Genomic DNA, 20,003 nt, shown 5'->3' with positions numbered 1-20,003 from the left:
TCACAGCCACCAACACATCGATCACCAAGATATTTAAAAAAAAAAAATCACTGCCAAAGCAAATAACTTCTTATCTACTAGGGACGTAAACACAGTAAGACGTACACCATCACTCCACTACCACCAATAACAACACCAGCCAAGAAAAAAAGATTATGAAACCTGTATTTGCTTCTCAATTTTTTTCCAGTGACGGCTCCCCTTCACGATAAAAGTGCTTGGCCTTTGTATTAAGAGCAATAAATAAATATCCTCAACATCTCTTTCTAAATAATTTGCAAAAAAAAAAAAAAAATCAAGGAAGATGCAGAAAAAGAAAAATTCAAGTACCCTTATATTACAAGCTAAATTTCTACTGAAGATATATTTTTACAGCTGCTATGAACTTCTAGAGCTGGTTATTCTTGGAAACCACCTTCTGCTTACTTGGGCTTCCTTTAGGGGAGAATTGTTACCAAAGTTTACTTTGCATGATTATTTTGAATGAATTTAGTATCCAGAGAATAGCCAGAGTGCTAAATTTGGACTTGAATTTACTTTCAAAATATAGGGTAAAGGAGAGCCCACTAACACAAAGCAGCATAGGAGATATCTGCTCCGTGAGCTCTCTGGTACTTGGATAAAATACAGAACAGGAAAAGAGAGGATTTGTCTTCTCAGGGTCACCTCAGGCAAACTTCACCACTCTAGATTTCCTCCACTATAAAGGAAGAAGATTAATATCCTCTTGACAGAAGTATTAAAGATCCAGATAAAAATAAAAATGAATGTGAAATTCCTTTGTAAAATGCATGTGACTTGTAGGAAATTGAATGAATGATACTACTATAAAGATATTATCCCGAAATTGGATAATAGTCTCTCTGGAGAGCCTGTATGATTTAACTCACATGGGTGTGTGTATCAGCTAAGGTTCTAGATAAAGTCAGCAAACTAGAGCCTACTGGCCAAATTTAGTGCACACCTGTTTTTCAGATGAAGTTTTACTAAAACACAGAACATCCAGTTGTTTGCAGTAATCCAGCAGAGCTGAACTGTTGTCATGGAGTCCAAATGACAGAAAATATTTACTGTTTGGCCCTTGACACTGAATGTTTGCTGACCTCTGAGACAGAGAATACAATATGGCAAGCTCTCAGTCTAGATCACTGTTTGACACTTGACAATGTTATTTCTTTTAGTTTCTTTTTTTTTTTTCTTTTAAAATTTCCCTATAGAGAATAGCAAATTCAATTTGGTATTTCAAGAAAACATGCTCTTTTTCTTGCATGGAAAAAAGGATCAAAGCCAATTTCTAATTACGGGCCTAAAATGACAGTACTGCTCATGTGAAATGACATAAGGAAACAATTATGTGGACGAGAATAGGGAATTAAGAATTAGAAAGTATGATGGACTTCTAGGAGAATCCATTTCAGAAAACCAAGTGTTAACTGTATTTGAGTTTAGAAGATAATGAAAAAAATAACTTCAAATCATCATGATAAAAGGGAGATATGAAGATATTTTTAATACAAATAGATTCCTCTGAAAGGTGAAACAAAATATAGAGCCCACTTCAGTTTGCAATAAATGCATGGTCCTCAAAAAATATTATTATAAGTACTTGGGGATCTAATCTTCTGTTCTGGCAATGAATGAAGAACTTAATATCTGCATAATAATTCCATTTTTCCAATCAGATTATTTCAAAGACAGAGAAAGTTATGATCTTACTAAAAAAAAGATTAGCCATAAAATTATTTTTTAAATTATGATTAAAAATAGTATGATATAATTTGGTTCTTGAAGCATCCCCAGAAACTCCCATATTAGGAAAATAACCCCTGGAGAGGTTAAATGACTTGTCCACAATTACACAAGCAGGTAGTGGCAGAAACTGTGAGAACCCAGGCCTCCTGATTAGAACTGCAGGATTTATGTCATTATGCTACATGGCCATACTTTTCACAGCGTGCTCCCTTTTCTCTGAAATCACAACTTCTCTCAAATGTCTAACATTTTTCAGTGGCTTGCGTGTAATTAACCCAGAAAAAGGCCACCAGCAGGATGCAAAGGTGTAGCTTCAAACAACCTTTATGTAAGTCTGATGTAAATCAGCAAATGTCTTAATGGCATATTAAATTTTTATAGAATCGTTCTCCCATAATTAACTTGATGTTGTTTCTCTTTTAAAGCTTCTCAAAAGTAAATCTACCTCTAGGAAATAAGCTGGGACATATTTTAGGATGGCCATTTCTTTAAAGGGGTAAAGAAATACTCCAAATTCTGTTCCATCTTTAAATATGTTTAGTTTGTCTAAAAATATGCTTCCTTTTTTAAAAAAAGTAAAGGTATGGAAATTGGGTCTTAGATTTTAAAAGCACCTTTACACTTTGATAAAACCCCTGGTCACAGCTAAAAAAAGTCAATAACATGCACTTAAATAGGACACAATTACTTCTGCATGTGTAAGACATATGTAATACACACTGAGAGGCAAATATATGGAAAAGACTTAGAAGTACCTAGATTCCTATTAACACTATAAGCCATTGCTACTCATTCAAGAACCAAGGGCTGCATGTACAAAACACACAGTCAAGAAAGCAATCAAATACTGATGTCAGATTCTTACTGCAGAAAATTGCATTTATGTAGGGGCCTACAATTTATCATAATTTTGAAAAAAAAAAATAAGGATCCAAGCATTCTGACCTAAATATAACCCCAAGGAAGATACCTTGATTACCCAAACTCCATAACCAATTTGTTAAACAGTAAATAAGACAGGCAAGCATATTAAAGACACCAGTGAAAACATGCAGGAGTCTCAGTAAGACTTTAACCAACTACATGGATTGAGGTCAGAACTTTTTTCTACAGATCTTATTAAACTTGAAAAAATTTTTTTAAAAAACGGGAAAACAACAACAACCCTACATCTTTTAAAAACAGTAACTACAGCTCCAAACTCCCTCATTCTCAATTTCAAAATATGATTATGGTGATAGTTGCAAAAACTTGGTAAATACACTCAAAACCAACATAAACTATACACTTTAAATAGACCAATTTTATGATATGCGAATTGTATCTCAATAAAACTGTCAAAAAAATACAAAAAAAGCCCAACCTGAACTGACATGAGGCGATTTACAGTCTTTATGCCATTTATTGTAAATATTCACATATTTCCCTTCAGAAATACTAAAAGTTTCTTACTCTGAAATGCTGCCACGTTGGGGGTGTTATCTAATACAGAGTTTATGCACCATTACTTCCAAATAATTTTTTAAAAAACAGAATTACATCTGGCCTCAAAGCTTATGGGTATTGCATCAGGGAACTTAGAGCCCTTTTTTATAGAAATAGAGGAAAGCTCAGATTCCAAAAACACTCTTTACAATCCCCGTCCAACAAGACCCGACATCCTGTGCAGGGTAGGACCCACTAAGACACATAGGCACTTGTTGGCATCACAACATTGCTAGTTATTCTAAGCTGTTTTATAATTTTAATGAAATTTACAGGAAAAAGTTTTTAACCTGAATTATAAAACAACCTCTGTATCACAGACTCTTCTTTTATAAAGCCATTAGGAATGCATTGCCTATACACGTAAATAAGTTAATAAGGTTGATTAGCAGTGATGCGGCAATATGAAATTCGGAGCCAAACCAAATGTTTCACTGTGAACTGACTCCAGATAATTCTTTTTTGCATGCTTTTGAGAAACACCATGCATTTCAGAGGAGGGAGAGAAGCTGTAAGGGGCTTCAGAAGCAAATCTAACCCAGTCCAACCTCAAAGGAGGTATGTACAAGGCCTCTCTTTTAAATCTGTTCAGTGTAGGACAAAGCCATGGTGGACATGCTATGCCCTTGCAAGCCAATGGGATGTTGATGATCAAGCTCAGAATACTCAATGACTATTTCTCTTCTGGGACAGAAAGATGCAAAAGAAAAAGAGTATCCAGTCCTTGTTCTAAAGGAGGCTTCTAAACCAACTACACACACACACACACACACACAATCAGTATTACTCATATAATACCTTAAATCATCAGGCCACATTTTACTTGAAGGAACTCAACTGAAAGATAATGAGCTGCACTGGAAATGATCACTGGATTTACCATCAGCACTGTCTTTGAAATCCAGCTTCACTGCATGCTAATCAATTCAGGGGAATTCACTCCATCTCTTGTAAAATGGGTACAAATAATGACCCCACAGGGTTACTGTGACAGTTATATTAGAAAACAAATGTAAATTCCAAGAGAACAGAAATTTTGTCTGTTTTCTTAACTGCTTTATCCTCGACATCTAGAAGGTGCCTCATACCTAGAAGACACTCAGTACCTATTTTTCAAAAAATGAAAAAATAAGAAAGCATCTAGCAAACTTCTAGTCACATGACAGGTATTGAGGGAGGAAAAAATGGAAGTTGACTCTGAACCCAAGTTAAATGCACCCACATGAAATGTTTCTAAAAATAGTTAAAAACAGAACAAAATCTTCGATGAGCAGAGCTACTGAGATGCCACTGCTTTTCTGTCACTCAAGACTCTTCCCTCACCAGACTAAATAAATTTGTCAGACATGTGTGCACTTTATATGAAATTCTATTAGCATTAAGGCAGAGTGATATAATTTGTACACATGTCTTATACTTCCTAGGGACTGGGATAATACATTATCCATCTTTGTATTTTTAGCACACATAAAATCAGCTATTGCATGTGGAAGTGCAGGTTATTTGTATTTAAAGCTATTCCAGGTAAACAGCATTGGTCCCAAGACCAAGTAATACGAAAGCGGTTGATTCTTTCATCATCCTATTTGCATCTTCCATTTTAACCAAACTTGTACAAAAACAGTGTAATGGAAAGACCATGAGCTTTGGTGTCAAAACTTTGGAAGGAGATCCCTTCTCCCCTAGGCACTCTCTGAATCCTTGGACAAATTATTTCACTCCTATAAACCTTAGTTTCTTTATCTGTAAATGAGGTTAATAATACCTACTCTCATAGAATCGAACAAAGAAATGCACAGAGGACACTTTGCTAGCACACCATGGTAAGCCTTGATCAATGGTGGTTGTTATTGTAATTACCACCAGCTCTGTGTATATGCAAATGAAGGCTAATGAATTCAAATTGGGTATTTCTCTTCCTCTTTAAAGAATATGGAAGTCAGCAGAGCCATGGAGAAGATTATACTGCAGAATGCAAAAGAATCAAACTACAAATTACCCTATCCAAGAACCAGAAACTTTCGGCTGTTGCTTTGACAGCTTAAATTCAGCCCTTTTCTCACTCAGCCTGCCCATTTTTCAATTGGCACCTCTGCATTTTCTCCTTTCTGGCAATTTTACCTTCATTTTTGGAACCATCCTCACTTTGACATTAGGGTTGTCACTCATTCGAATATCCACCCTCACTCTTTAGTGAGAAACTAAAGTCATATCATATGGTCAGAAGAAACTTTAAGCATCTTAAAGACACGAATGGTGTCCACCACACTCTTGGAATTGCAAGCGCCAGGGTGAATGATGATACACCAAGCTGATGAGTCTCCTGCTAATGCCTAAAATTTTTCTTCTCCAAGTTTGGGCCGTGGTACCTTGGAGAGTTGGAAGAGGGTGTCAAAAAGGAGGTGCCCTGGTATTTATTACTTCTCCACCTTTAGACCAATCTCAGACTCGTCATCCTCAAAGAGAAGATCCCTCTATTGAGGGGTAACCTATTCCAAACATAATATCCTGTTAGTAAAGGAAATTAACCAAATCAGGAAGAAAAATACTCTGATTTTAGTCACTTTGTGTTCAGCTTCTGGTAGCTACAAAAGTATATGTTCCTATTGAAAGCAAGCTTAAATCAAGCTGGAGCCCTAAAATGGCAACAGGACATTTGAGCCCTTAAGTGAAGCTAGTTCAGGGGGTGGGGGAGGAAGGGGCAGGGATAGGAAAAAGATGGGCCTGGCAAACAATAACAAAACACAAACCAACTCAATTTCAAAAGGTGCCCTGGAATTATTAACACAGCAAAAGAGAAAGAACCTAGGGTGAAATAAGAAGGGCAGAGTCTTAATTAATGACGTACTTGAGGGATGGTACATAGCAGTCCACTACAAGTCTCTAGTCTAAAGTGGCCAACAGAAAAGTATTTCCATAGTAACAAGTTTTTTTATAAATTAAAGGCAGGGAAGCAATGTGCACAGTGGTAAGAGCACTGGACCTGGAGGACAAGGTACCGTGCCAACTCTATGCTCGACTTATCCTGTGACTAATTTCTGTGGGCCCCAAACTCTGTGAAAAGAGATGGGGTAGCATATGGATAGATAATTTCTAATATCCTTCTCCAGCCACAAAATCTTGTGTCTTTATGAATATCTTATAATGTTTCATAATATTGTATGGGGTATCAGATTCTCGATGTGCACCAGTGGGTCCCAAACCCAGCTATTCATCAAAATCACAGTGAAATCAGCTCTTTTGCCCTTTTCCTGTTTGCCCGTTTCTGTTCCCCTCTTAACAGTAAAAGAATCTAATTATAGGAATGAGATCAGTAAGCAATTGAAACTAACCCCTGACTTACGCTCTCCTGAATGCACACCATGCCCTGTCTAACCTGTTGATTCTTTTCCTAGTTAAAAAGAAGAATGAAGAATGAAGCTGTTAAAAAATGACTAGCAATAGCCCCCTTAGCAATCCTGCAGACAGATCACACGGGCAAGGTAACATCTGAAGAGACAGCCACCCAGTCTGCACGCGATGAAGAATGATGCAGAACCCAACCTCCTGCCTTGATGATTCACTGAGATTCTCCCCCACTCCCCCATTTTTTCCCTTTAAAAACTGCCTTTGGGCTTCCCTGGTGGCGCAGTGGTTAAGAATCCGCCTGCCAATGCAGGGGACACGGGTTCGAGCCCTTGTCTGGGAAAATCCCACATGCCGCGGAGCAACTAAGCCTGTGCACCACAGCTACTGAGCCTGCGCTCTAGAGCCCGTGAGCCACAACTACTGAGCCCGTGTGCCACAACTACTGAAGCCCATGCACCTAGAGCCTGTGCTCCACAACAAGAGAAGCCACCGCATTGAGAAGCCCACGCACCACAACAAAAAGTAGCCCCCACTAGCCACAACTAGAGAAAGCCCGTGCGCAGCAACGGAGACCCAATGCAGCCAAAAATAAATTAATTTCAAAAACAATTAAAAAAATAAAAAATTAAAAAAATTAAAAATAAAAAATAAAAATAAATAAATTAATTAAAACTGCCATGGCTGAGCAGGATCTTCAGAGTTGGTCTCTGGACACGAGCCGACCTTCTCCCCAGATTGCCAGTTTTTCTGATTAGAGCACCTTCGCTTTGTACTGACACCTGCCTCTTGAATTATTGGCTTATGAGCGGCAAGTAAACAAACCTGGGTTTGGTAACAACAGCAGGAACTTTTAAAAAGGAGTTTCTTGGGAATTTCCTGGTGGTCCAGTAGTTAGGACTCGACGCTTTCACTGCTATGGGCCTGGGTTCAATCCCTGGTCAGGGAACTAAGATCTTGAAGGTCGTGCACCGCAAACCGTGAGGTGCGGCCATAAATAAATAAGAAATAGTAGTTTCTTTCCTGCAACCTCTCCACCAGCTCCCCCTCAACACCTCAAAAACAAACTAAAAATAAGCAGAACAAAATATTCTTACTCAGTAGCTTCCAGTTTGGGGCTATAATCTCTGGTTTAAAACAGTTTCCCCAGGGGAGGCTGATGATCATCCCAGTTTGGAAGCCCATAATGTATCCTCATCTTTAAACAGTCACCATCCCCCACCCGCCCCTGTTATTACCTGTCAATTAACCCAGATTTTTAAATACTGAATTTTCTGAAATCAAAAACTAATTTTACCTGTAGACTTTTCTCAGCAAGCCCAAGTTACCAGATTTAAGTTTCTGTAAAAATAATTTGGTCTGAATGTTATTAAGACGCCTGAAATATTTCATAAAATTTTTGGCAGCCAGAAAATAGTAATGCTTTAAAAAGAAAACTTTTTGCTTTCTCTGCTCTCCCTAGAAGGTAGGGAAATAAACTAAACTGTGTAACAGCAGCAATAACAACAGCAAAAAGCAGCCTCAATGTTTCCCTGAAAAGGTTTGCTATAAAAGATTCTGGAATCAGCTGCCACAATATTGGCTGCCAGGCTGGGGAAGAATAGGAGGAAAGAGATGCACATTCACCCTTAGGTGGTAACTGCTTCCTCTTTCTCCAAAGAATGAGACTTGAACGCTGCAAGCTACTGCAGCTACTGAACTAATCTTCCTTACTATAAACCTTACCAAAAAGAAATATACAGGAAGCAGGGTAGTGGGGGGGGAGCAGACCAGAAAAGGCCCGGCTCCCCTCCACTTTCATATATATAAGCAACAGCACCATCCTGAGCCTGAAGGGGAAAAATCAGGCTATAAAAGTATGAGATGATGGCAAGATATTATCAACGGAGAAAAATTAAGGAATGAGTATGTGTACTTATTTTCAATTAAACAAAAGATAAATGATCAAATCGTGCTGTTCAGAAAAATTATCCTTAAAAAAGGTCTTCTTCTCAATATTCTTTAAATGGTCAGCATTGGTGAATAGGATAGCAAACAAGTTGATTGACATTTCACCCTGCATCCCACTAGAAAAGCCAGAGTTATGCTAATTGAGTGCTCTGTAAAACAACAGACAAAAAGTTCACTACTATTGAAATGCTGTGGAAATGCAGTAAAATGCTGACGATCATGATACGTACTATAGAAAAGGAACTTGGCTGAAGAGTGTACACTTACTATATTCATATCTGGCAATAACTTGGCAAGGCAAATATTATATTCCTAGTTCACAGACCCTGTAACTGATGTTCAATACGTTTAGTACCGTATCTAAAATCATACCATTTAAATCTAAATCTGCATGTTCCAGTCCTACAGCCTTTCCAAAATAGCCTTACTTGCACCTATACGTGAGAAGGCTAGCCAATCACCAAGTCGTTCTTCAAAGTGAACATCACTTGTTTTTATGTTTTTTGTTTAACTTTTTATCACACTATGTCATGAGATTTTAAGAATGAAACTTCACTCGATGAAACACTTAAACTGGCGAATTTTTGCCTGAATCTTCAAATTAGAAAAAATAATCCTATGTAATTTGGAGCTTTCCATTTCATAAAAGTTATGGAAATACACTCAAATCATTCATGTATAACTTAGGTAAAATCCGACTACATTACATAAACATGTATTCTGATAGAACACACAAAACACACACACACACCCTTTTATAGGGGGAAGGGACTCAGTGTCTTATATGTTAAAAACTAAGACAATGCCCTCAAAAGGTTGGGTTGGTACTGCTAACAGGTATAATGACTCAAAATTCATAAGATTAAAATATTAAGGTTTTTTCTTTTTTGCTGTTTTTAAATACATAAAATTTAATTATTTTTAAGCAGTCACAAATGATGTTGCATATAATCAAAGACTATTAAATGTACTTGGTATGTAGTTATCTTCAGCAATACATTAATGGAAATTCTAGATATATCTTCCATTTCTTCATATACTAAAAGCTAAGAGTCATTTATTTGTTTTTACATGTCCTTCATTTTTCTCATATTGTCCCTGCTGTTTTCTTTGAATCTTATATCAATTATAAGCAAAACGACAACCACATACCCAAAGGCAGGTATTGCAGATTCCCCTATTATACCAAAGAGAAGCATTATGATCTTTGCATTTTATTTGATTTCCTGAAATGAAATGAATAAACATGTGGAGAAAGAAAGAAAGTGTCCTCTGGAACAGAAACACTGACTTCACTAATCAGGGCATAATTACTGAGGAAACATGTATTAAATTCTGAATTCATGCTATTTCACTTGATGCAAGAGTTGTAATCAGACCAACAGAGCATACAGGAGCCATCTGGGTGCTGCAGAGTTGTAAAGACAAACCCTGAGAGCAAGGGCACATCGACCTTCCTAGCACCAAATCACTGCAGACTTTTGTTATTAGAAAGTGCTGTTCTTCCCTTTTGATTTCTTATTTTCCCTTTTGAAGAAAGGAATACTGTGATCAATAGGTATGAAACTGGATATAAAAAATAAAACATCACACCATGCAACCTTTACCATAGTATCATATATCACAGATATTCTAATGATCAATGAATTTGATTTAATATTCAGTTTTATCCAACCCACCTCCCACACCCTGCTCACACCTTTTAAGGAATCTCTAATGTACTCTGGAAATCCGGCTTTCTATAGCTTAAGTTTCATTTGAGAAATCAACACTAAATTAGCATTTCCATTGTTCCAGACATTTAAGACAGGAATCTGACTTCTAGGCAATGACAATGGATTTCAAATTTGTGCAAACCACATCATTTTCTGTGAAATTGACAGAACCCAGCTGAATATGAGTAACCCGATAGTCATGAGATCCCGTCAGTCAATTTGATTCCTCTGAGGCAGCAGGTTATCGAAAATTGAGCCAAGTGATGTAATATGCATCCCAGACAGTGTTATGAGAACAGCAGAGATGATTTCAATGAGACTCATTATTTATTCATCACAAGGTCCAATTTGCGTGTCATTTTCACTGACAGTGTACTCAGTTAACTGGTTGAAATTTAGTGCTGATAGGGTGTTTTATTCCGTCCTGTAAAAAATGTTTTTTCTGTCCTCCTTTGTGAAAGAGTACAAAACAAAGAGGGATTTTGTATTTGTGGCCATTCACAGTAATATCTGAACACATTTCAGGAATACTGGAAAAACGGACATAGGAGAGAGCCCTTAAGGACTCCCTGTTTTTCTCATTAGGAGTATATAATAATATGCCAAATATTACAGAGTAAAAAGTACGACAATATTAGCCTTCAGAAAATAACTGCTTTTGTTTTAAATGCTAAAGAACGAGATAAACACTGATAGGAGACACACTCACTGAATGAGATACAACTTCCACTCCTGAGGCTGATCCTTAGTCTCATCACCCAAGGGACCCTCTCTCAGGTTTAGGGGAAGAACAGAAAAGAAAGTTCTCCAAGAGGCAAGAAGAGCTGGCCTATACATTCTTGGGCTTCTCCCATGGACCAGTCCAAGGGCTAGCACATTCGAAAGCCATGCATCATTTCCCATCGTTGTCGGGGTGACAACCTATCTTAAAAGGCCCCGACATCATTAGACACAGTAGCTGTCTCAGTCTACCTTTCCTGATTCATTTTCCTCTCTAAGTTCCGATGCTCTGTGTATCTGCCAAAAGGACCTCTCAGTGCTCCGCAGTAACTTCCTCTGAGCGGCCCTCTGGGTAAGGCTCAGGCTCCACTCTCCACTCTTCCTCGTCTGTCCAATTATAAATGCCCATATCCCAAGAATCCTTCGGGGTCCGCCTCACACACCTTTGCTCCTGAAGGTACTTCAGCTGAAAGTCACCTCCCCTTCCTCTAAACTGCCCTAGTGCTCCCAGGGCCTCCCCTCCAGCCCTCACCACTCTCCAGCTTGAATTTCAGCTCTACACTGGCAGGCACTATTCTCTACTTCCTACTACTCTCAAATGTCCTTCAGGGCAGAATTTTTTCGAGTCCTCTTTGATTCCCCACATCACCTAACACAATGTCTTGCACAAAGATGAATCTTTAAAAAAATAATCATAATTTGTGAATAGCTCACTGTCCCAGGTACTGACACTCTAATGCAAGCATTACAGAAACCTGCAAGGGTAGTCAGCTCCCCAAATTTAAGTAACTGGAACCTAAACCACAACTAGAATACAGAATCATCTTAAGTCAGCTGAGCGAGGAAGCCAACCTGCAGGAATAAAATACCCTATTAATCTTAGACTTTTTGAATTGTAAAATATTTCTGAACCTCGACTTTATTTGCGGTATTATCTGGTTAGCGGTCTTGGCAGCAGTTCGAAGTTTTAAAGTACTACAGGTCATGAATATCAAATGCTACAACAAGTTTACTTGGAGGAAATCCAGATTCATTTGTAACTGCATGACAAACAGTCCTCCAGTTTCAATAATGCGAGGAATACTGCGATCGGAATCGGAGCATCTTGCTATATCTGGATTCTCACAAAGTCAAGTGTAAGGCAAATGTGGGAAAAGACAATCCTCAGAAAGCAGGGACACTACTTGGAGTGGCACAGATGGTGATTAAAGACAATCAGAAAGAGCAAACATATCCTATTTCATTCAAGGCAATGGACAGGAGGGTCACATCTTGCGTAAAACCACAACCTGGTCTAGAAAGAAAAGGGACAGAGACATAAATGATAACAGATTCCACCAATGTCATCCGAGCAGCTAATCAAATAAAAAAAGCACATGTGGATTCAATGTGCAAATACCTGCGGGCTATGCGCTGGCTCTTCTGTACACAGGGAGTCACACAAAATAGTCTGATATACAGAAGCACCGCGTTTAATGTCTTCAGTGTTCCGACTGCGACAAACCCAAACCTTCCACAGAACATAAGCCCCAAACCTCGGAAACCATTCTCAAGATAAACCCTGTGAATGGTTTGGAAACATGGGACTGTTTGTTCCTGTGGGTCTGATCACTGCACCCCGCTGTACAGCCCAGCTTACATAATACCCAAGATAAAGGTAAACTTGCTCAACAAAGGCAACCTCCATCAAACACATCCTGCTTAGCATTAAAATAAAGTTATTTCTAGACAGAGATGACTTGTGTTTTGAAAGTGGCAATGCCTCCCGTTTCCCTCTCTAATAATATAGTCTCTTTATCTCGTTTACATGAAATAGAGCTCAAGATTATATTTGAAGGAGGCTGTCCAGATAATGCACATCTTGGAAGCAACTACAGCAAAATTAATGCAGTCATCTTTAGAGAAAGTCTTAAAAAAGATCAAACTCAAAGGGCTTCATTTTTCCAAATTATTTTGGGATATAATTAGAATTGTTACACCCACTTTCAGATTTCCTTCCTTTTTAAATTTTTTTTCCCCACCTGTAACTGAGTGAGTCATTATGAGGCTAATAAAGTGGGGGGAAAAAGATGTTTCCACACTAAAACAGTTAACAGATGTTAAATAAGCACAGAAAATGGCCACTAGGTAAGCAATGACTGATGTTGGGTAAGTAAGAAAAATGTTGCCTTTACTGATTTTATTACCCATGTACCTCCTGGGGTCATGGGAGACTTGTAAAATATTTTGTGGGCAGATAAAAGTCTAGCATTTATTTGCAAGGCTAGTGTAAGTGTGTTTCAAGGGTTCCCCACTCCCCTTACTTAGTTTTATGTTGTCAAAAAGTAAGTGAAAATCATCTAAGAAAGGCTAAAATAATCATTTGGTGAGAGGTCAAGAAAAATCATTTTTCAACATTTTTCTGACATGCATTTCTTCCAATCCCACCTTCCAGACCTCACTAACCAGTAATGAAATCCTCACTGTAGAAAGGGGAGAGTATAGGATTTCACTTTACCATTACAGGCACATCCTTTTCAAAAGTCAATCTTAAACAAGGGTGAATTCAATAATTTACTAGGTACCTACTATGTGCCAAATGGTGCACTAGATGCCAAGAATAATGTAGGAAACATATTAAATAGATGCTGAAGTGAAGACCTAGAACATTTAACAATTTTCAAAGAAATAGTTATGAACTCTAATTTTGTTCGTACACATTCCTGAAGATTTTATATTGTTTTCTTAGAAATCTTCCTAACTATTGAAAACTATATTATTTCATATTATATTCAACCACATTATTTCATAAGTCATATTACTCTCTTGATAAGCATTTACTAAATAAGTTAAATGTGTTAATATTTTTGACATATTCAGAACAGTGCCTGGCAGATATAAACACTACACATGGTTACCAAATACTAAATAAAATATCTATGATTTTCTGGGTACTTACTGTTTTTCAAACACTTCACCGAAGAAAAAACTTTCGTATTTCTTTTGCAGAACTACAAAAAATTTACATGTCATATGGACACGGGCATTCCTTGCATGAATCTTAGAAGTCAAAAAATGGCAGCCAAGACTTCTGGCCAAATTCGGTCATCCCAAGGATATTGTCTGGCCCAAACAGGGCATATTTGTTCTTAAATTAGTAACCAATATTAAATAACAGGAGATGTCATAGAAAATCCAGATGTCTGTCTGTCTTAGAAAAATATTAACCTCTACGAAACTGAAACCTGTATTTGCTTATTGCAATAATGGGATGGAGAGAAGTACGAGTGGGAGAGCATAACCTCTAGTTCAGCAGAGTCCCTTCTGCCTGGTCCTGGTGTGCATTTGACTTTGGGGCCTGGATCTGATAGGCCTCTAACTTCTGACACTTCTGAAGAAATGTGAAGGGAGAAGCTGAGTGTGACTGCTATGAGAAAAACATTACGGACAAAACTATAAAAATGGAGAGCCTTGCCCCTCTGGTTTTAATAATTTCCAGCTTGAGGAGGACCACCATCTTTAGATTTTTGAGTATTTGGCTGGTTCTCTAGTTTGCCTAACAGAGGTAAACATTTGTGCACTGGATTTTTCTGTTTATATATAAGTTATGTTTTAATAAGGCAGGGAAGTTTATTTCATCTGGCCAACTATGATAACTCTGATGCAGAGTTAATTAGTAAGATATTTAAGACAATTATTCATTTAAGGTTGAAAAGTCTTTTAATCCACTTCTTTCAGAGTCTCTTCTAACTCACCCCAGGCATAGAAATCTATTTATTTTAAAGACAGAATATGGAATTTTTCTATAACTTCCATATGTAATCTATGCCAGTGTTTATAAGTCCCATAGTCATGAAATTCTAAATGAAAGTTTTTGCTTAAATATTCATACTTCAGCTTTAGTTGATTCCGAATTCATAGGCTTTCAAACCACTGCATGTTTAAAGACTAGTAGAAATTTATCTTTTGGCCTTCTCTTTCTTGAGATAAAGAATTACAATTTCCACTGATATTTCTTCTCCCCCTTCAACTAATGTGCATTAAGTGACTTCCAAATATTGGGCACCCAGTTCACAACGAACACTCTACAGTTTCACATGATCTTCCTAACATCTCTAGCAGAGAACATTAATTATCTCTATTTCTACATGAAGAAACAGGTCATTGAACTAGTCCAAGGTGACTCAGCCAGTGCACGTTAAGAGTCAATGCCTATAACTTTCTTCTCTACTGTGGAGTCATCTGACTGATTTCTTTATCCATCTTCACACCTTCACAGTGTAAGATCACTAGACAGTCACAAATATGTCTTCTAGTCCTAGTGATTCCACCATTTTCCGGGTGACTTTCACATCTCTGGTTCTCTACACCTCAGCTGGAAACAAGGGGACTGGCATAGATGGTCTCAAGGTTCCTTACAAATCTGTAAAGTCTGTTATCCCAATGTCCTCATTAAGCTCACTGGCCCAAAACCTAAGAATGAAAGAAGAAGCTAAGTTGAGATAGCAACTATCAGACGAAGGGTTTTGCCGCCCTGACCACTTCCCCTGCCCGCAAGCAGCGGCTGCCAGACAGCCTGGGCAAGTTTCCATTCGAAAACTTCTCAAGACACTGAACATTCAAAGCATTAAGTCCTTTCCCATAGTGCGGGAGACTTCACACTCTCTACTCTTATGAATTCCTTCACAGTGATGGGGTTCGGGGCAGGCTGCCGCAGAATGTGCCACTTTGGCATGTGGATTATATGGAGATGAAGACAATGAAGGCCCAACAGACTCAGGAAGAAGTTTTTACTTCCCTCTTAAATGCCTGAAAGAATTTAGTTAGTTAGCCTGTGCCAGGAAGAGAGTTATTACCAAAGATAACTTTTTTACATAAGGAAGACTCTTTGGTCTGGCGTGGCAAACATTTGCTCGTCCTGTCTTCCTGTGAATCGTCTTCCTCCCTCTGAAGTTCCAGACCCCTCTCCCTTTTCCTTAGCTCAGGATGGCATAGAAACCTCAACTGCCTAACTGTTGAGGAGCTTCTCCTGTCTTTGCGGGGGTCCTGTATGTACAAAACTAAAAATTTGTTTTTCTCCTGTTAATCTGTCTTAGGGCAATTTGATTATTAGGCCAGCCAAAGAACTTAGATGGAGAGAAAAGTTTCTGTCCCCTGCACTAGTGGCACTTCTCGTTTTCTGAAGCAGCAGTTGCAGGAGTAAGGCTGCCAAATAAAATACGAGAGGCCCAGTTATATTTTAATTTCAGATGAACAAAGAATAATCTTCTATTATAAGTATGTCCCAAATACTGCATGGGACATATTTATAGTAAGGAGATCAATCAGCAACTTAATCCTTGAAAACAGGCTTACAGACCTGAAAATTTCTCCAAAGAGAACCTCAAAGGTCCTAAAAGCAAGTCCTGAATTGACATACCAAGGTAATTTCCTAATTCATGAGATGGTAACGTGAAAATTCTGTAGGAGAAACCACGGTGTTTCACAGGCTATCAATGCAAGGTCTTAAAACACCCAGTCTGCATCCCCAAATAGTTCTCACCCTGCATAGGACAAGGACCATGACTTACACTTACTCTATTTGTATTTCCAGTAAAACAAGAAAACTGGCTATTGTTGATGGCATGGTTTTCAAAGGAAAGAAAAAGATTATTTTCCCTAAATTTCCTTGAGAGACTAATTAAAATCGCTTTGAAATTAAAAGCTTGACTTTCAAACCATATGTTGTTTGCAAAGCATCAAACTCTAACCAGAATTTCCTTTTAAAGTTTCAGCGTTTAACTGAAATCACAAAAGAACTTCATTAAGCACTTGATACTGGAGTTCCCTGCAGAGCAGAGGCACAGCAGTAATTACTCTGCCTCCTGCGTTAAAAAAAAAAAAAAAAAAAAAAAGTCATTTAAAAATAAATAAATGTTTCTGAGGACTTCCCTGGTGGCTCAGTGGTTAAGAATCCACCTGCCAGTGCAGGAGACATGGGTTCAAGCCCTGGTCCGGGAAGATCCCAAATGCCGCGGAGCAACTAAGCCCATGTGCCACAGCTACTAAGTCTGCACTCTAGAGCCGGCGAGACACAACTACTGAGCCTGTGCGCCATAACGACGGAAGCCCGGGCGCCTAGAGCCCATGCTCCCCAACAAAGAGAAGCCACCTCAATGAGAAGCCCATGCACCACAACAAAGAGTAGCCTCCGCTCGCTGCAACTAGAGAAAGCCCGTGCGCAGCAACAAAGACCCAACGCAGCCAAAAATAAATAAATATATTTTAAAAAATAAAATAAAATAAAAATAAATAAATGTTTCCATTTCCCTCAATTTTGTTCTTTATTTCAATTTCTTCCCAATTGAATTCTAAGTAAAATTAAGAACTGAGAGGAAAAAAGTGGTAAAAACTAGAAAACTTGACAGCTTTCTCAGGGTCAGTATCCTAAACCATAATTCCTTGCTTAAGAGTGTCCAAAAGGATGGAGGAGCTGGCAGAGGTCCATGATTTAGAAAATGGCTGAGGTCTGCAAACACTGGCGAAGTTGTCTTTATACTTAAGTTAAAGCAAGGGTGAGTTTATTGTCTGGGAGGGAGGATGGGGAGATGGGAAGGAGGCAGTTTCTAAAGAGGTGTTGGTCCACCCAAACACACCAGCAGAAAACTGCTCAGTTCCCTTTAAGTACTTGGGATCCGAAAGTGCTTCGGTGACCTTCAGACGACATTGCATTTGAAACCACTACGGGGATACAGAAGAACACATATTAAGCCCTGAAGCAAAGGTCTTAATTGGCCTCAGGGCAAAACTTACAATAACCACTTTCTGTTTTGACTCTTCTATTCTTATACACTACATCAGGAAAAGGTGAATATGACTCATGATTTAAGAATGTGAGTTCCCAGTGCACTGCAGAGAGGGTTGTTTTCCAAAGTCAGCTCAGGAAAAGTAGTATTAACAAATAGCAGAGAATTTCCTCTTGACAGAGTCGAGCATCTAGCTCTACGATCAGCTGTGTTATTTTTTTCAAACACCTCTTAGAGGCAATTTATTGGATTACAGGGAATTAGGGCTGAAATCGAGGAGTAAAAGTAAATAAATAATAAAGATGCATATTCTTTACAAGGCAGACTTGTCCTTCTACCCCCTTGGAAATCATGAAAATAAGTTAAGAAACCTGAGAAATAAAATAATCCGTGACTGACACCCAGTTAGTAGGGAAAGGTCAGAGAGGACACTTCCACCTCCCGAAGATCAAAAAGTAACTTACTTTAAATTCTCTTTGAAGAGGAACACATTTGCTTTTTAAATGGGGAAAAGGGACCAAGCAAGGAGAGGACTCAGTAATCCAACGCTCAGGCACCAACAATCACTTACTTTGTAAATGGTGGGTAAGATCTGTTTCATTTTCAGCCTGTGAAAGACAAAGACGTCATAAACGGCTGAAACTGCCAGGACCGTCACTCCTTGCTCCTTCCACAGCATGCTGCATCCGGCACACAGTCCTGTCCCCAGGAACCAGCCCCAGGTCCTGGCCGAGGCGCCTCTTGTAGAACAGTGTTTCATGTAGCAGAGCAAGGAGAGGAGGAAGAAGAGACTGGCCCCCACGTCGGCCCGGCCCACGATTCCTGCCACCGCCTCCGTGTGGATGGGGTGAGAGGCGAACATCAAGCCAGCCATGAAGGTCCAGTACCCATCCCCAAGCAGGATCTTGGAGAAGCTCGTGAAGAGGCCAGTGACCGCCGCATGCAGGAGCACGTTGACGAGGTGGTAGCTCCAGGGATTCAGCCCTCCGATGGCATGGTTCAGGCGGAAGGAAAGAGTGCAGAGTGGCCGGTAGGACTTGTGGCTGCCGCTGTGGGTTAGTAGCGTTCCCCAAAAATCATTGTAGAAAATGTGGGTCCATGGGGTTTCTGGGAGAAGGTCCTGATTAGTCTTGATAGCACGGCTAAAAAATAAAATGTCGAAACAGAAATCTAATGTAAAATACAGAAAGAAAGAAGAAAATTCACTGTTAAAATATACTGCTGAAACACGGCCTTCCTTCCTAGCTTTGTCATCACGTGGCTTTATGATGGGATTCCAGGTATACATGATTAATGCAAATGAGCCTTGGAGCCGGCTTTACAGGTAGATTGAATTCAGATCCTCCCCTTAATGCTTACTAGATCCGCAATTAGGGTTGTATTTCTCTCCCTCAAAAGCTTTCTTCCTTGTTTGAATGCAAATACCTTTAAAGAATAAATGCAGAGTTAAAGGCTTAACGCTTAAGGTTCAATAAAGCAGTTGCCAAACAACTGCCCGCGTGTGGCATGTTGGCTAGAAATCCAGATTTCAGGTGCCAGGTTGATATGAGGCCCGAGAATCTGCATTTCTTAAGAAAGCAAAGTCTCAGGTGATACTGGTGCAGGGGATACACTTGGAGCAAGGACTAGCCCCCCCCTAGCAGAAATGAATTTTAGGTAGAACATCTGTGCCCAGAGCAATGCTTCCCATACACGCAGATCACCTGGGGATCTCGTTAACAGGCACGTAAAGGTTCTAATTCAGTAGGTCTGGGGAGGAGGCCGAGATTCCACATTTCTAACCCTTGTAATTGTTCATTTGTCTACTGTGTGAAAAAGCAAAGAAAACTGCTTTGCAGATACATGAGTGCTCTGGAGACCTAGGGCAAAGAACATCTTGGCCCTGTGAGCTGCTGCTATTATTATTCTACAAAGACTGTATTCTAATCTACAAAAAGTCCCTTATAAAATTCAGTTTGACCCACAACCTCTGAAATTAGGTGCACCTGGGGGCTGGAATGAAAACAGACATCAACATACATTAATAGTAGTTGGTTATCTACTCTGCCAAACACTATGCGAGTCCTTCTGCGTATATTATCTACTTATGAAAACGAGCTGACTTTTCTAGATGCTCAATAAAAGGCAGAAAGTCGGTTAAAATCAGGTTTTAAAAAGTACTCAATGTTACAGACAGTTCTCCAGTGTCTATAGTCTCCATTTTCCCATACTCAAAACACCTTTAGTTTTTAGCCGGGTACATGTCTTCTGGACAAAAAATTATCATTTCCTA

General features: G+C 38.9%; 1 protein-coding gene and 1 long non-coding RNA gene across 8 annotated transcripts in view; one reads left to right on the top strand and one right to left on the bottom strand.

Moving 5' to 3' along the window:
• Positions 1-20,003, bottom strand: part of TMTC2 (transmembrane O-mannosyltransferase targeting cadherins 2) — an 889,086-nt gene that overhangs the window by 712,525 nt on the left and 156,558 nt on the right. For all 7 annotated transcript variants that reach the window (XR_014233387.1, XM_082350739.1, XM_082350740.1 and 4 more), the window contains exon 2: positions 18,303-18,873. Coding sequence is in view for 6 of the 7 variants with exons in the window: in XM_082350739.1 (XP_082206865.1) it covers positions 18,303-18,873 (571 nt within the window). In the remaining variant the exon portion in view is untranslated. The remainder of the gene's footprint in view (positions 1-18,302; positions 18,874-20,003) is intronic.
• Positions 1-20,003, top strand: part of LOC309609382 — a 266,481-nt gene that overhangs the window by 109,722 nt on the left and 136,756 nt on the right. The window lies entirely within an intron of this gene.

Source organism: Balaenoptera borealis (genome assembly GCF_965194805.1).
Source record: "Balaenoptera borealis genome assembly, chromosome: 13".
Lineage (NCBI taxonomy): Eukaryota > Metazoa > Chordata > Mammalia > Artiodactyla > Balaenopteridae > Balaenoptera > Balaenoptera borealis.
The sequence above is the reverse complement of the archived record's forward strand: the minus strand, read 5'-3'. Positions and strand labels throughout refer to the sequence as shown.